This window comes from Paralichthys olivaceus, chromosome 24 (assembly GCF_024713975.1).
Source record: "Paralichthys olivaceus isolate ysfri-2021 chromosome 24, ASM2471397v2, whole genome shotgun sequence".
Lineage (NCBI taxonomy): Eukaryota > Metazoa > Chordata > Actinopteri > Pleuronectiformes > Paralichthyidae > Paralichthys > Paralichthys olivaceus.
The window spans coordinates 11,487,090-11,505,885 of NC_091116.1; the positions used below are offsets into that span (position 1 = coordinate 11,487,090).

The 18,796-nt window shown below is 43.4% G+C and overlaps 1 protein-coding gene across 16 annotated transcripts in view; it reads right to left on the reverse strand.

Moving 5' to 3' along the window:
- Positions 1 to 16,019, reverse strand: part of dmd (dystrophin) — a 177,029-nt gene extending 161,010 nt beyond the window's left edge. For 15 of the 16 annotated variants that reach the window (XM_069520599.1, XM_069520596.1, XM_069520592.1 and 12 more), the window contains exon 1: positions 13,977 to 14,195. In XM_069520599.1, coding sequence (XP_069376700.1) covers positions 13,977 to 14,058 — 82 coding nt within the window. In that variant the 5' untranslated portion in view covers positions 14,059 to 14,195. Of the gene's footprint in view, positions 1 to 13,976 lie in introns of all 16 variants that reach the window. The other variant, XM_069520600.1, reaches the window with a different exon arrangement.
- Between the last annotated feature and the right edge of the window lie 2,777 nt (positions 16,020 to 18,796).

An 18,796-nucleotide genomic window follows, 5' to 3' on the forward strand; every position in this document is an offset into this window, starting at 1 on the left:
CCATACAGCGCTTATTTGTAGAATATGAAAAAAACAATACACGACTTTTCTCTCTTAAAGAACACTCCTGCAGGACGTGGCCATTGAGGAAGTGAGAAGGGGACAGGACTCCTGTCCCATGCTTCTTCCTGTTTACACCTCTTAACTCAAGATATCCCTGATTTCAAAAATCCCACTCCCTGTCTCCACATTCCACAAGTTCAGTGGCTGGATCCTGTGAAGTCCACACGATACTGATCCACGATAATTGGCCGACACGCACGTGTTTGAGAGAACTAAGCTACGATTAAATCCAAGTATCAAAAAAAATTCTATTTTGTAGATGCAGAGCAACTACTCCCATCTCATCATCAGACGACTCCTCTTTGTCTTACGTCCTCTCTGTCATTATTCATGTTTATGAGGTTCAGCTGCTTTGACCTTTCTTTGTGAGCTCGTCGCGACACCGGAGAAGATCAATAAAAACCGTAAGGAGCAGAAAAGTGCAACACGACCCTGTGTCAGTCAGCAGAGTCCCAATTTCCATAATTGGATCATTTCACGCTGATGACGCAGGAGGACATCACGGAAACTTGCCAGTGGATGTCAGACCATTTGACTTGGTTTGTTTTCCATGAGTCAGTGTGAGCACGAATGGGACCAAAACAAAGGGGGCCCAGTCTTCCATATGAAATAAACAGTTTTACAGATGTAAACGAAATATATCGATCATCTCGAGTGGCAAGACGACAGGAAAATATCTCAAAATGCTATTTCAAATGTCATTTAAGGACTCAAATCCTTTCAAGTCTCTGCAACACTGAAACCTCTGACTGTATATTTTCATTAACATAATTTCTTCCACTATCTCTTCTCTGCCTTAAATTCACTGAACTGTTCCAACTGAGGCTGCAGCGAACAAAAAGATGCCGCAGGCAAACGTTCAGCTGCAATTTCAATCACAGAGGCCCTAAACGGGGGATTGTTAGATACAAGGATTGAACAGTGGGAGCAGATACAGTGAGCCAGACCCTGATGCTCTCTTCATCACACACACACACACACACAAGCACTCAGTCCCCCTTCGAACACACGCGGAGCTCGCAGGGCCTGTGTAGTGCTGTAGCCATGTGTCCGCTCCAGCTGCCTTCAGGCTCACTGGGAGTTTTTGAGGAAGGGCCCGGGTTGCCAAGGACCTCAGCGCCTACTGTACTGTATCCCGGCTACAGTTGCCATGGCATCTGTTTTGTTGCACTGCCAGCGGCGATAAATGTATGCATGTTTCCCACAGAGAACGATCCCGCGGGCGGAGTCATTATCTTAATGAGCGCTGCTTGAATGACACTGCACACGCGAAGACTCAGAGAAACACACACATTCCAACACACGTTACTTTTTTCCTGGCAGCACGATAAACAGCCAACTTGAGCGTTTTGTCTTTTTGTGCTTTTAAGCATGTGTGAGTTCACGTGTGTGTGCTGTGAGGAGGAGAGGAATAAAGCGAGAGATTACAGTAGACGCAGCGTAAGGCTTCGGTAATCTACTCAACTGATGTTTCATTAAACTAACAAGCCCGGGGAGTTCAGATCACTGTCAGCTCTGAAATGTTCCCACTTTGATCAACCAAATAAACCCGAGCCTGTTTGAATCCATTCACACAACTGCCCAGAGTCAGGCAACCAGGGAGGTAATCCAATCGCTCCATTTGTTTACTTATTAGAGACTTTTATAACCCGGCACCGAGTGAAATAATCCTAGGGGTAATTCAATTGTGGGTTTTGTTTACCTATTAAAAGCTTATTCACTCAAAAAACGCCGGGCAGGCTTCCCCAGGTGAGCGAGCAATTAACCTGTCAGATATTCATGAGACGGCCTGGAGTCAAGTAAACTCCCCTGTAATAATTTCCACAGTATTGTATGTGTGAGGGATGATTAGAGAATATTTACTCCTCTGCATCAGTGTGATAATTGGATGCTGTATTATTTGACGAAACAGTCCAGCAGCAATCTTCCTCTGTGATTTAATGAGTTTTATTAACATGTACCTGGATACAGACTAAAGTCAGTTATGTGAATGAGAACGAAGACTTTCCTTTGCCTGGGGTTTGCTATTGAATATTTTGAAATGTGAGGCGGAAGTGACTGTAATGTGTGCACAGCATCAAATGACAAGTGTAGTGCAGAACAATCAGACTAATGTTCCATTCCACTTATCAGCATGTCATATATCAGGGATGGATTGTGTTGTGTTGTGTTTCTAAGCAGCTGAAAACCTGTTTCCTGCTCAAGTCCAAACACCGGCTGTGACAGTGGCCTGTTCAGAACAATGATCATATTCAGAGGCAGCGTCCAAATCGCCCACATCTTTCTATGTCATTAACTTTACTCACTGTCTGACCTTTTATGGGACTGTCTAGATTCAGACTATAAAAGTGACATTATGCACAGAGCCAAAAACGGTAGCTGCCACAGCATCAGTTAATGATGACACACAACGACAATGATAGGTGTAGAAAATGTACTGCCTACAGTGTACAAGTGTTGTAGTGAATGAGTAAACAAGGGAGCGTGTCAGACGGCAACAATCTCCACAACTCTAAAAAAACACATCGATGTTTTGTTCTGAATACCTGAGAAATATGTTTTGTTAATGATAATGAAACTATTATTGTTGCACTGCCATCATCACACACACACACACACACACAAGAGCATTTAATCACAAATATAATAAGTGAAACTGTCAATTCCAGCAAAGCTGCAAAGCCTTCTATTATTACAAGGCTCCTCTGTTATCTACCCAGTGCAGTGCTTGAACTCTGCAGTTCCTGTAAAACACAGCAATATTAGTCCTTAGAGGCTTTTAGCAGTTTAGTGAATGTGATACCTTTTAGTTTAAACAAGTCATCTATTAATCCACACAAGCCTTTATGAATTGTTTCCTAAACAAATCAATTATAATGCAGGCCTGCAATTCTTTCAATTCCACTGTTCCTAATCATTCTGAAACAGTCAGTGGCTTTTCCAAATGGGCAAAAACTCCTTTAACATTTTCTCCAAAAGACAAAACAACTAAAGTGGATTAGAATTATGCTGTAAAGGCATGCGATGGATTCAAACAACCTGAAGGCTAATTAAACTGTCTCATATTTAGAAATCCTTTATCTTGTGAAAAGTGCCTGCCACCATGGCTGATTAAGCAGAGGGATTTAAGTCTGGCTTTAATCAGGGACACAACAACAAGAAAGCATCCATCACTGCTTGAAAACAAGGAAACTGAACACGGCTCTCATTAACGTAATAGTGACGTGAATATTTAGAAAATGCATTTATTTACTTTCTTATCTTCAGCGTAGATGTACCTTATTAACAATTACAATACTTGATATTCTATATGGGTCCATTGACTATCCATCTGTGTCTTTTAATACTCATGCTAGAAAATACAGAGCATTATACTGTGCATCGTTCTTCAGCCGTGTCTCTGTTACTTGTCGTGGGTCAGTTTTGGCAACGATGACACAGAGATAAAATTCTGTGCTCCAAGTAAATCAAGCAACACTGATCCCAACTTGATCCCTGGAATTAATCCCAGAATTACAAGCTGAAGTGGCATCTGTTGGCCGCACGCTGAAGGCAACATTTTCCATTAAAATACTCTATATTCAAAACACCTGGTTTAAACGCTGGGCTAAAAATGTTTCCTGCCCCCTCTGTGCAACCTTTTGTCCAAAAACAACATAACCTAAGTGAGACTGACGCTTCAAGAGCGAATTCTCATTGATCTGCACTTTGTCAAATTAAATCTAATGCAGCAAACTAAGCAAGTTAACCAACACACTTGAACCGGACAGTCTCTAATTATCTCAAACTACCCTGCAGGGACAAATAAATGATCAATGACAGAAAAACATTCCAAACAAACTGTTGCATTTCTTAATTTTGACGGTTAACACTTAGAATAGTGATTGATGTCGAGTGCTGCCTCATTAAAAAGCTGAAAAAAAGGCGGTGGCTGCTTTTCAGCTTCATATCCGAGGCCTTTCCTTCACTTTCAACCCGCTCATAAACATCATTTGAATGGAGTGACAGAATACAACAGATGGTGAATGTCTCAGAGAGACGCCGCTCAGTTATCACAGAGCCTTTAAGTTCACTCGCTCGCTCTCATGCTGCATTCCCTGAACTGTACGTCAGGATCCAAAGGAGCGAGCGGCTCGGATTGTTTTTGGAAATGAGTCTCGCTGGAAACAACCCTCGCCTCCATTCCGTGACAATATCGCACCACAGTAAATCTCTTCCCTCCGGTGTTTACTTTGGTGTACTTTATAGTCGATGTGCACAGGTGGCTTCAAGGTCCATTAAAAAGCCATTTGAACGCTTGCAAGGTTTAAAGAGAAGCAGCATCACCTGTTGTTTCACTTTTAAACACTACAGCCTGACCGGTGCTTTATAGATACTTAAGTTCAATTTAAATCTGAAATCAGCCTAAAATCAAAACAACGCCTCTGACTGACATTTTACTATATTTTACAATTAATCTTTAACTTTATTATCGGAGATGACGGCAAACATATATTGAACAAAAGTATAAATAATAACATAAAACTCCATATGTTTGTGTTTGTAAGCAGACGTTTTAATTGTAATTGACTCTTTCAAGCAAGTTAAACTTGCTGAACCCAGCCAGCTTGTGTCTGTGATCTCATGCTTTCAAGACCTGAGACACTGAAATGTTTCCTCACCCCAAAAGCAATCAAACGTTTTCCAAGAGAGAACAAGTTAGAGGCAAACATTGCGCTTGAGTTGAAAACGCTTTGGCTTCGCTTTTGGAGAGCAGCCATGTCGTCCATCTTTATTTACACTGAAGTCGGTGCCATATCGCTGACTAGAACACGATAAAACACTGAGCAACAAGACAAAGAGAAGATATCACACGGCCACATAAGTTTATGCAGAGGAGGAAAAGTTTTTTATGTCGTTATCTATTGTCTTGGCTCCCTGTCTCTCTGCTCCGTCTTATGTAAGCTGAAGAAGGGTCCCTGTCTGATTGGGTGGGTGTGGATGGTGCAGCGGAGGTTCGAGAATATAATCTATTTGCTAATTATAAACCAAGGCTAAAGCAAGACCAAGCCGCTGCTTCACTGAGCTCAGGGCTATACCCAGAGGCTGGGGAGAAATTAGCATAGTGTGGACACACACACACACACACAGACACACACACACACACACACACATGCACAGAGCCTCGGAGTGATTAGACCCGCCCTGGATGTGAACAGCAATTAACTGCAATCACAGCCCTGTCCCTCTCCTCCCCAGCACTCCCACCTTCTCTCCATGTGTCTTTCATCCCTCGCTCTTTTATCCGCATGTCAGCCCTTTCACTTCTTTTTTGTCTTCATTATTCTAAGAGGGTTCCCTTGATGGTTTCGATTTTACCTTGTTTCTTTTCTCCAAAACACAAAAGGGTGAGGATGATTTGATCAGCAAGTACGCAAATCTATGTACCGTCTATCAGATATCACCCAGATAAAACTGCACTCTTTCCAGAAATCACAGGCGCTGTACTGCCACTGGCATGTTCTGTTTTTAGAGCGGTGAAGAGGAAGTGATTTTCAGTAGTATAGTGGTGGAAACTTTTGAAGGAAGACTGAAACACAGCCCGTCTCTACTAATTCAAAAATAAAAATCTTTCTTCATTTCTTTTACGAGCGTTTCCCTCTTCCATGATCCCTCCGTGGCCACGGGGACGTTATCAAGGCTCTGATCCTTGGACTCCTCGTACAGGAAGCGTGTAATGCTGATGATGGATACTGATGCTTAATCTACTGTAACATTCAGCCGGTTGCTCCGGTTACTTCAGCTAAAGGCAGAGACTGTAAATAGAAATTAGAGAATGACAGGGAAAAGATACAGCTGGGAAGGAGAGGGCAGGATCGTTCAGTGGGTGTTGAAATTGGAGGCACAGTTGCAGCACTGATCCACCGAGACACCCTGCAGCCCTTAAATGAAACTCAGCAACATTAAGCTCATGCTTGGGGGAGGCGCTGGTTATCCCCGGGAGTAACACCAGCAACAAACAGCATTAAAAAGAAGCCAACACAGTCAACATGAGATGAGGTTTCAGCAAGATCGGAGGAAAGTTCATCACAGTTTCACTGACGCTCCTCTGTCTAATAAACATGATAACGGTGGTAACGTGACTTTTAAAGAATAGATTTCAGATTGGATTTCTAGTTCTCTCTGTGATATTGTACTGCTAATAAATTACATTTAAATTCTTTTTGGTTTCCTTTCTGCATTTAAAGATTATATATAATAGAGTATATATAATATACATTTTTACCCTGACTGTGTAGAAACTAGAAGAGGATGCAACTTATTTGCCAACCTTGCTTTCTTATGTTCACCAAAACACTGGATTCAATGTGCATGCTTGTCTTTCATTTTACCACAAACCCCCCCATGTCCTGTCAAAGTTCTCCATCAGCAGTTGTCACTTTATGGGGGGGGGGTAAGACCCCCAACAGGCTAAGAGACCCACAAAACATCCTTCAGACCCTCACTGGTTCTTACATACAACAAATGCAACCTTCAAAAATCCTTCTTCTGTTCTCTCCCTGCTCCACCTTTCTCTCGACCCTCTTCCTCCATGTGATATTCCTCAAGGCCTCCACACTTCTGCACCTCACCATCCACACATCCAAGATGCTTTGAGAAAAACTGGAGCGTGTGCAGCTCTCTCTTCTCTGCTCTTTCAACCCTCTCCAGTCCATCCCTCCGGTTCATCTTTCATCTACAATCCTCACTCTCTCAAACCTCTGGCTCTGTGTGTGTGTGTGTGTGTGTGTTCTCCCTCCATCTTTTTCTCTTTCCTATCATCCATTCAACCTTTCAACCTCAAGTGGGCCCCATCTGCCCTCCGACCATCTGTCTCTGTATATATGTCCAGATCTTCTTAAAACATCTCTAACAGTCATACGCTTTGTAAAGCAGCATCACCACCAACCATGTGTCCAAACTCATATAATATACTGTAAATCGAGGACACTTTAAATTCATTTAATGAAGAGTAATAAGTGTATTAAGTCATAGTTGGTGAATTAAATCTTTAGCCAAAAACATTATGACATCACAGTGACCTTTGACCTTCAAACTCTGCTCAGCTCATCCTTAATTCCGGCTGTTTGTCCCAAACAGTAAGAACTGGACAGATGGATAGATGGAAAAACATAAGGCCTCTGGTTTCAATTCTGAAAACAGGAGGAGTGTGTTGCCCAGAAGTGTGTGTGTATCAGAGAAAGTGTGAGTAAATACGAGAAGGATGAAGATGAAAACAACAAAACAAAGGAAAGACAGACAGCCTGACAAGAGAGGGAGAAGACGGAGGAGAAAAGGACAGAGATTTTCAGATTTAAAAGTGCTGAGCGGAAACCGAATCGAGGCGCCTGTAGATTTATAACCTGCTGAGCTGTGAGACAGAAAGAAGTGTCCTCACTGAGCTCATACTAACACACACTCATATGCACATGTACAAATGAGAGCTAAAGCCAGAACTCCTGGTGGCTCAAGGTTTCATCAATACACTCCTGGAGAAAGAGACAGTCCCATTCAAGAGACGCGTTTTCCACTCTGAAGGCTGTCTTTCAATTCGCCCTGACAATTCCAGTCAGCAGCTGCAACCGTGAACGCACAATGGGCCGATGCAGCCTCGGCGACCTGTCCGTCATGTCATTTGAAAAAGGAAAATCCATACGCCACAAACCCTGACAATGTTATTTGACAGATTTGCTCAATTGAAACCCTGTCGGCACATCCTTATGACGCCGCCACACAAATAGAAAAGAAGGAGAAAAATCCTCCCTGACCCAGACAACAACAGAAGAGCGAAGGCTGAGAGGGGAGAGATGGAACGGAGAGACAGCAGCTGGAAAGAGCCTAAATAAGAAATGGAGGAAAGAGGCAGGGAAGAAAAGAAAGGAGAAAAGTAAAGCATTTCAGTATGGCTCAGGGATTTTACACGGAGAGTGAACAGATGTGTGTCAGGTCCAGTGATGGAGGAAGAATGCACGGAATAAAGGAATGAGGGAGGAGGTGAGACAAGGTGCGAAAATGATCCGGGAGTGAAAATGAGTGAGAAGATGAGGAGAGGGAGAAGGGCGAGAGGAGGAGATGGGATGCAGGGAGTGAGATAGGCAGTTAAGAGAAGGAGAGGGGAGGAAAATATGAGATGAGGAGAGAGGAGGAGAGGAGTGGAGACCTGGCGAGACGGGGACAGAGGCAGGAGTCTGGATTCGAAAAGTGAATAGGAAATGAGACGTGAACTTGTGGAGGAAGGAGGTGAAGAGGGACGAGAGATGAAAATTTGATAACTAGAAAAAGGAGTGAGGAGGAGCAGAGGTCTCGTGTCTGGTTCCAGCATCTCAAACATGAGGGTCACCTGCTTTTCCCATGCACCATCGGTGCAGTAAGCCAGAGGAGGCCAGATTAAAAACACAAGCACACACACATATACAACAATCCTCAAATATTCTGTGAGACTCCGAGGCATTTAAAATTCTTGAGGTTGCAGCAGCTTTGAGTCAAATGTTGAAGTATGGAAAAGGAGGAAGCAGATAGGAGGTGATATCAGTCTCTCAGATTACACCTCCGCTCTTGCCTGCATCTTTCCGATCTCCTGCCTTTTTCTATCATTTATATAAGTTAGCTTGTTATTTCCAGGCAGCGTACACAGTCTGAAGAGGCTGCTCTGAGAAACCTGCTTCTGTTTATTTCTTTGAGGCTTCAAGGAAATTACTTTTTTCTCTCCTAAGGCTTGAAAATGTGAAAAAGCTTCTCATGCAAACAGCATCAACCTGTGACCTTGCAGAAATCCCTACTTCTGTCCACATTTGATCATTTCTGTATATTTCCTGGTAGCTTTCATTTGTCGTTACATTTGGTGATGAGGACATTAGACATGTCTTGGGTCAGTTGTCCCCCGATGTTTGACTGGTGGATTATGTCTAATCTTAAAACAGAAGACACTTAGTAAATGGCTTAAGAGAGTAGTGTAATAATGGTGCTTGGCCTGACATGAACCAGGAATGCAACAGCTACCAAAATGTCCCAAAGACACAGATAAGCTGAGATCTATACGTTGATCTAAATCACCAATACTCAGAGATGTATTTAGGTTTAAGAGGCGATCTCGCTCGTCTGTCTTTGTATTTTAGATTCATTTCTGTCTCTTTGACCGTTTAAAAGTTAACTACATCTATTCATCCGCTGTTAGATGAGTTTAAAATCCAAACTAATCCAGACACAGCGGGAACTCTGGTTCAGAGCCCAGTGTGAGTACATGCATTGTGGGCATCTAACCTTTTAAGGGCAGCTGTGGAGGAGCGTGTCATCCACTAAACCAGGGGGTTGGTGGTTCGATCCCCGGCTTCTTTAGTCTGCATGCCCGAGCACTGGATGAATGTGTGTGTTTGTGTGTCACTGAGCCTGGCCAAGGTTCCTCTGGGATCTGACAGTCTCATTACAACATCCCCACACACCCTCACCACCTCCTCCTCCTCCTCTTCTTCTGATCTGAAGTGACCTAGAAACTCCATGTGGGTCAGAAGTAAACCCTGAGCTCCACCCGGACAAAAAGTGTATTCATATCCATCACGTCTCCGTCTCTTTCTTCAACCACCCACGAGAAAACCACAGTAATCATTCTCCTTCACCATCTTGTTTTTCTTCTTCTGCCTCTCTCTTTTCTATCGACCCACCTCTCTCTCACACAGACTCAGACTCAAACCTCCCGTGAACCAGCCGATGGGTTCCCACACTTTCATCCTCACCGCCTGCATCTTAGCAAGTCTCTCAGAGAACAGTTACAAAGCCAGCGGGTGCCTTTGCTGCCATCTTCTGTCCATGAACGAGTATAGAGTAAGAGTTAGTTGCTTTTTTCTAGGCTTGGCTTAATAATGAAAAGTATTTAAGTATAATGACATTTCGGGGAAGAGTGACTTTATTGCTAGAGGAGCGACCTTGAAAAAGCAGGTGTGGTCGAAACGTCAGCCACATATTCAAATGATGGAGCTCATGCGTGTCATCATTTTAATTTTCAGGATGATGGTGTCAGAAGTTTTAATGCAGCTTCAGAGATCTGTGACTAGGGCTGCAGATTCTTACCAGAGTCCAAATTAAAATACAGTTGAAATGTAATTGACCAAAATAGATATTTATGACATTGATTTAAGTATAAATAATCTTATTGTTGATTCCAACTGGTTTTATATTGCCTCCTTGTCTGCGAGTGAACTTTGACGTAACAACTCACTGAATGTTATCATTCGTTATCTAATATTCAGTCAGTATAGGAATCGTGTTCTTCTACCTGGAAGCTGTAACTGATTCTCCATGCAACATTCTCTCCTCTTACAACTCCTGGTTACATTTTCATTGCTGTTAGGCCCGCTCCTATTTTATGAAGCATTCTACCGACTTCAAAATTTAATTTCCCGAATGGTGTTCCTCAGTCAGGCTCGACAAATTAGTCACAGCATTGTTTCATTTTCATCATTTCAACAGTAAGTGTGCATTGTGTAGCTGGTATTCTGTCAGGATAAGGGTTGTGTATGGGAGGAGGGGATAGAGTGATAGAAATGAAAGAGTGAAAGACAAGGAGGGTCAGTTTGTAATACTTGGAGGAAGAGGAAGAGACTAGGTGAAGCCACAAGAAAAGAAATGAAGTGAGTGCAAAGGAGGACATGTGACTTGGTATGGGTGAGACAAATTCCTTCCTGTTTTTTCATATGGACACAAATTCATCTTGGTCATCGCTCAGTTATGAAATCATACCACACCCCAGAGTGTAACTCTCCTGCAGGGCTGCTGACAGCGCTGTCAGATGGTGTTAACTCGGAACAACACCTGACACCAAGCACAGGAGCGGCCAACAGAAACAAGACGCCCTGCATGGGGACATAATTAAACGGTTTGGAAAAGAAACAGCCAATAGGAAAGGTCCAACACTCAGCTGACCGACCAATGGTGTAACTGGATTACTCAGAAAACGTGAAGAGAAATCGAGAAAACAAAGATGGAAAGAAGTGAAGAGAGGTGCGGGGTTCATACAAGCAAAACACAATATAAGAATTCGATCCTAATCTATAAGATTTCAACATGAGCTTTATATGAACCTGCTTTTTCTAGGTGTTCCCCCGGTTTTACATAACACACAGGGGTCCTTAGGGTGCAGCTGTCCACAGCAGCGCTGGAATCTATACCTGCCTGTCTGCTCCAATCAGGATTAGTGTTCAGGGGCCCGTGTCTAGCCAAGGAATGATGGGTAATAGCAAGGTGGTTATGGACGTGCGAAGCATGGCAACAAGGCGGACAGTGTTACACACGCAGACACGCATACACACACACACACACGTGTAGATGCCTGTACACACCCGCTTTAAGGCTGTCAATGTTGATCATGTTGAAGTATATTAAAGAAAATGTAGAAAAGAATACAGAGGTGGTTTCACACACACACACACACACACACACACACACACACACACACACACACACAGACACACACACACATTCCCTTAAGCCAGACTTCATGTTCAAGACACCACAAACATGTTTTAAGAGGCCACTGTTCGACCATCTAAATCAAATTGGAAAAAAGTCCCTCAAGGCGTTCTTGAGATATCGTGTTAGAAAAATGGGACGGACAAATCCACAACCTGAAAACATAACACCTCCTCCCCTGTCGCACAGAACAACTTAAAAACTAATCATGAAAGGATTTGTGGTATTTTGTGTATAATTAAAAGTGCACGTCTGGATACATGGCAACATCACATCATAAAGTATATATGTATATATGTCAACTATGTGCAGTGGGGCCTTCAGCACAGAGACAGATAGCTAGATTTAGCTCCTGTCAGACGTCCAGTCATCCGGGTAAAATATGACAAGGAGAGAGAGAGAGAGAGAGAGAGAGAGATGAGGTCATTTAAAAAGAGAAATCCAAGTTTCACTGGGAAAGAATGAAGAAAAACAGAGAGACATGAAAAGACAGATGGAGAGAGGGTGAGGAAAACTGAAAGCAATGGAAGAGGGGAAGTTGGAAAAAGGGAGTGAGAGATGGACAGAGAAGATAGAGAGGAAGGGGGAGGCGTGGCAGCCCTCCAAAGAAGGTTATCTGACACCATGCTGCAGCCGACCAACAGGCCAGCTGACCGCTATTTCCAGCATGAGATGACCCACCAGCTGTACCCGGGGAGGACAGGGAAGACACACACACGGAGAAGAGAGAGAGAGTATGTGTGAGAGCGCGAGAGAGAGAGAGAGATAGACGGGGACGCAAGGTTTTATTTAAGCAGACAGAAAAAAGTTATTTACACAGACAGAGAGACAAGATGAGAGGAAATTCACCTCCACCTGTCCCAGACTCTGTCAACTTTACCGTCCATCTGTCCGTCTCAGTCATTCTGTTTGACTCAGTGGACAATTATAGGTCACCCAGTATTTACAAGTGCTATAACGGGAGATAAAACCTCCACGGCCTCCGACTCATCCCAAAGCGCCGAGAGGCACACAGACAACACTTTCACCTGGGACGGTTTTAGCCCAGGGAGTGGCACGGGTGGCGAGTTAGCCTGGAAACATTTGTGATGTGGAGCGAGAAAGTAAAGTCTGGCCTAAACTAGAGCTCAGCTCAGAGTGTCGGGCAGAAACGTTGCAGGACAGTTCGGGGATTTGACTAAAGAGGTGGAATTACATGAAGTAAACACGCTGCATGTGGAATTTCACGAGGTATAAATAGCCTCAGCAAACAGGATTATCACATCAGTGGGAGCGGCAGCATTTATGGACTTGTTGTATGCTTCCATGATCTGCTTTGTGGTTCAAGGACACTGGACTACTTTATACTCATACCCCACTGCATTTCAGAGGTTTCAGACTCTTTAATATTCTAATACTTTACTTTAAAAGCATATTATTATAAAAGAACCGGTGGAATCCAAACTTTTTGACATGTAATCTGTGTATTTGGAGTCACGTATTTCTCCTCTACAGTTTTCCGATGGTTCAATAAAAACAACTGAAGGTCAGAGAGGTAAAAAATACAGTATTGTACAAAATACTTGTTGAATTGTAACTTTTACATTAAAAAAATACAGAAGCTGCACAGTGTCAAACTACCTGACATAATGAAGCAGTGTTTGGTTTTACCTAACTTTATTATCTTTTATTTACAGCTTTTTTTGTAGTATTTGCTCATTTGATGCCAAATAAAAATCATTTAGTGACTATTTGGCTCTCCAATATAATAGGCATGGGTTACTCCTTTTATTTAGCAGGAACCTGCCGGAAATATAAACTGTAGTATGAACGTCAAAATTTGTTTTTTTTACTCCAAGTTGAATCTGACAGCAGCGAGAGGATGCAAAGTGTCTAAGCACACCCACTCTAAATCCCCCAAAGCAATCACTAGTAATTTGACAACATCTAAGAGTAAACACATGAAAAACAGCTCATCCAATCCACACACTCACACACAGCAGTGTTCTTCCTCAGATCTGCAGCATGTCCCTGTTCACTTAATTATAAGCACTGAAAATGGAGCCATGTGGCGACAGAGTCTGTCTCTGTAATCACACATCATCACAATTACATCTGCCACATGCAGGCAAGCGTGCAACTCTGACTTTTACCAATTTCTTCCGTGACATCTGCACTAAACAGCAGCCTGGGTGGAACCGTTAGAAGGTGTGCTGCTCAAAAAGAGGAGGAGGATGCACAATATAATATATCTGATAACTGTGTTGATAAGATCAGATCCTCATGTCAGGGAGGGAGTTTCTGAGGTGTTGGCTGTGGTTGCATCCTCTGTAGGGCACTTCTGCATGAGTGGACAGAGGGGTCTTTAATATTACATGGACAAGCATCTGGTCTGCCTGGGGTGGGCACATCAACACACACACACACACTAGAGGAAAGCTCTGATCTCCTACCTGATCGACACTTGATGATCTCCCCAAACTCATCCTCCGCCGGCTCATCGCAGTAGTCCTCGGGGCGCACTCCCTCCGCCATCGATGACAGGGCACCGGGTGTAAAGACAAAAAAAAAAAAAGTTAATGACCAGGAGGGTGACTGAACCAAACAAGTAGGTTAGATCCACCGGCAGAAGCGGAGAGACACCCAGAGAGCAGATCCACAACACACGGCCAGAGGCAGAGCGCACGGCTCGGACACGGGTACGGAGCTCCGGGGTGGAAGGCAGGAGCAGGAGGAGGAGGACCGGCCGGTCTGTCACACTGGGGCAGACGGAGAGGAGCAGGTGTGCGGGCAGGGGGGGCAGATGGGAGCATTCCCACCTCTAAATAGGAGCAGGGTGCTCCGAGGTGGCGCTGCGCCGGGCTCCCATTCCTTTTGACGGACGCCATGCGTAAAATGTGACACCCGGCGGTGGCACGATTATTTCCGTGCACAGGGAGGATGAGGAGGCAGCGACGCGTCAAGGTGAGTCACCCAGGATACCAACTTTCACCTCCGAGTGAGTAGTGGTCACGTGACAGGTCACAGTCAATGTAAACAAAGTGATATTTCTGAATGAGTCTGTTCAAAAGTAAGTTTAGTCTGGATCAGTGTTCACTTTGATGCTCGCTGGTTTGGGAAGTTATAACTTTGTGATGTTCATGAGTTGAAAACAGAAAGTGATCAGCTCTCCAGTGAGTGACCTGTCCAGTGGAGGATCTTGGATTTTTCTATATAAGGGGCCACAACTATTCAAAGAGGGGCCAACATCCATGCACACCTCCTGATTCAGCACAGCCCACAATTAAGGGCCTGGGTTGCACACATGAAGCGAACGATGCAGGTCAAAGTTCACCAGAGTTGAACACGTGAAGCCGGTGGTCCATGTTTTATGTTTCATGGGTTGCACTGTCCTGCATGTTTCCACAGACATGTGTCTATCTGTAATGAACTGACTGTGAAAATGTACTTTCCCTTGGGGACATTAAAGCCAAAAGCCGTCCTGCCACTTGCTTCACCACAATAAGTTTATTCATGTTTTACCCCCCCCCCTCGCTCGCAGAGATTGGAGGCAAACGTAAGCTGCTGCTCTGTCACTGACTCATTTGTGTATTTTTGTCCCTGGATCAGTCCCTGGACCAGTTGTTTTGAAAGTCTTCAAACCATCACATGAGGCCTCTGTTACCTCAGATGCAGAAAATAAAGACCCTCCTCTCTGGTGGGAAAGTGCCCCCTTACTGTAGTTAGCTGTTACAGACCTATTAATATCAGATCTGTGGATAAAGTAATGTACCCACTCTGGGTTTCCAGGAGCTGGACATGCTTTACTGTAATGGCTCCATTACAACACTGTGTGGCACGCACTTAAGACCGTAGAGCTATTAATAGACATGATGATATGATGGATCCGGGCGCTGCTCTGGTCTCAGTCTCTCGGGTTATTCATAAGAACTGAGAAGCCTGCAGGGGGCCTGAGCTGTGAGTGAATGAAGAGTTCCAGAAACAGACACGTCGGGCCTAGCTGGCATTCCCAGGCATGCAGCCGCCGCCGGGACGGACCAGGTGCTGCTGTCTTCACATGGAGGGTTGGTGTTTGTGGGGGGGTGGAGGTTACATGCACTTACTGTACGTCGCTCAGCTGCTCCACTCAGGGATGTTGAGATGATGTAAACCTGTTGTTGTTTTGTGTCATCTAGACTGATTTGACACCAGGAGGAGAAGTTTCCAGTTTCACCTCTGACCCCACCAAGCATCACTTGTAACCATGGTAACAGTGAGGTCAAAGTTACTCTTTGAATAAATTATTTATTTTTTCCTCCTGACCTCAGTAAAGTGAACTTTCATTTACCCTAAAAAAAACCTGACAGAATGTTTTTTGTGTGTGTTGTGTTTTCTTATTTACCGGTTTTTTTATTTGCACCTCTGGGCCACCGTACTAATTCCCATCAGCCCTTTAGACGGGACTGCAACAACACTGTCCCACGGAGACTGACAGCAGGCTCATATGTAAACATCTCACATGGATGTCGTCAGTGGTGGCTTCTGGGAACTAAATGAGAAGCAATGCATTAGTCAAGCATTAGATGCTAATGTTTACTGTACAAGGAGGTCACCTAGAAGAAATCAACATACCCCAATATCTAATGCAAACAGGAAATTATACAATTCAGCTTTTTGTTATAGAAATGTACAGCATACAATGAAAGTACCAAATATCAAAATATATTCTGTAAACTCAAAAAACATTTTAATACACATGGTGACGTTACATACTCCTTCCAGACATGTTGTACTTGATATAATAATACGTGTCAATTCCTGCATTAGTTTTTCCATCACGCTTGTGTAACTTGCACCAGAATCAGCTTCCAACTTGTTGTGATGTCAAAAACCTGCAGGTATGTCCATTTAAACATCCAAGAGAAGGAACAATGAGCAAAACCCATTCAGAAGTGGAGGCGTACTTTAATTTTGTGACATGCCTGTAGAGAATCATGGATTAAAAACACACTGGCACAGTTTGTACAGCTGGGGGCAGTGTAACCACAGGTTAGAGAGTGCAGTCTCTTCTGTGAACTGGGACAGAGAATCCTGGAAAGATGTTTTCTGAAGTCTTCTCCCTCAGGACAGAGAAAACACAGAGCTGCAGCTGATTCTAAAAAAAAAAAACTACATGAGAGGTTGACACCATTCAGTGTTGCATTGTTTGTGATGAGGAGCGTTAGTCCAGGTTGACAAGGCGTGCAGCTCCAGAAGGGGTTTTTGGACGGTGGCTGGAGAGTCCCAGATTGTTCCACTGCTGGAGTCACAGTTCCCCAGGTACAACATCAGCTGTGCTCCAAACTGACCACTCGCTCTACTGATAAATATGTTGCATGAGCAAAGTCCACAGGTGAGGAAGTTATTTTTATTTATTTTTTTAAGGCAATTTAATCGTCAAACACATTTGTTTCAAAATCTGATCAGTAAACTCTCCTCTGGATGTGACTGGTGAAAAAATAACCAAATATGGTATAACAGAAACAAAAGGGGGGGGGGGGGGGCAGCTTCAGGGAGCTGCAGCATCACTACAAACGTTTATGTAACGTGATGAGTTCCTGTCTCTTTCAGGGAACTTGATGTTTCCTGCAGTGAAGTGTGTCTGTCACAGCAGCAATCACAAAGTGCTCCATCTCAAAAAAAATGTATCTGGGGCTCTTTTGTTGCTCACTGGCTGAAAAAATAAAATTAAAACCCCCTCAATATTTGTTTTGTGTTTTCTGGAGAGAGAGAAACTGTTGTTGTGGTCGTTAGTAATTGGCACTTCAGCTCCTTATTGGCAGGAGGAACATAACCTCTAATGTGTTTATTCAGATAAAGAAAGGAAAGTAGTTCTTCTCCTGGAGGAGTCTGGCTTCCTTGGAATGAACTCTTCACGTTCAGATGCCTTCATACAGACTTGGAGAATCCTTTGTATCCAGCCAGGGTGTGCCAGTATGTCGTGACATCACTTAATGCACTTCTATTGTTTTTTTGGCACGTTTTCAATGTGCATATAAAAAATAAAACATTGTGGATATATATTGGTTACAGCTTTGCAATCAAGTTTCAGTATCTACACGAAGCTGGTAACGTATATACATTTGGAAGGAAACCTGACAACTGCTGGGTGTGGTTAAAGGTGCAGAACACCTCGTCTCTGATGCCAAATGTTACTTTACTCTCAAAATATATATATATATATATTATATGATAAGTAATATCCAGTGAATCACGTACTATGTGTCAAAAACCCAGTGACAGTATGTGGATTGTGTAGTGATCAAATTAACCAAATGACTGAATTCATGAGGAAAAAGACAGATTAATTATCCTGGGTGTGTTTGTTTAGTTTTTTTTCTGCGAGTGATACTACTTCTACCTTTTGAAGGAAGCTCCTGCATCATCTGCTAACTGTAGTTTTACTCGGCATGCCTGGAAACCAGCTGGTAACCGCCGTGGTTCTATAGATCTATCAAAAACACAACAATACATATTCAGAGCTGCTGACAAAAGAAAGAACAGTATGACATCGAGAGTGAGATATTCTGTTCAGTGCTTTAATGTTCCAACGTACAAAGAGATAAATGCTGATTACTGACATCTCTACAACGGCATCTAAAACATGCCAACACACACACACACACACACACACACACACACACCCTAAATCCCTATGCTCATCATTAGACAGCGTTTCTCTGCAGTCTACTGGGAGATGATGCATTAAACAGAGCTGTCTCTGTTAGCGAGTCTCTACTTTTCATCAGTGAATTAGTAACCAAACAAATGCTAATAACTAGGAGTCAGACCTGGGATGAAACATACAAAGAAGCAGCAGGGGACAGACGCCCTATGGGGCCAAGAATAACGGTGATGTTCACGTCGTCAAATTTGTAAATGACCCCAGTGAAATCACACCGATAGGGCGAACGCAAATAATCTTATTTTAACACAAACACGCTGAAGTGCTTCATTAAAAATCAAAGCATGTAGGTCAGTTTGGAAACTAGCACAGGCACATTTACATTGTCATTTATAATCAGAGGCTCATCACTGCCACTGATGTGACACTGATTCCTGCTGCCAATTAAGAATCAGGACATGCAGCGACTGCATCTGCTCCACGTTACTGTACCTTTGTTTTCTGCTCTGCAATCTGACAATGCTGTAGTGCCACCTCTGGGATTAAAGATGTGTGAATGAAACAGCTGCACGACGTTAAACTACTACACAATAAAGCAGGAAGTCTTAGATCTGAAAACATCTGGCAGAG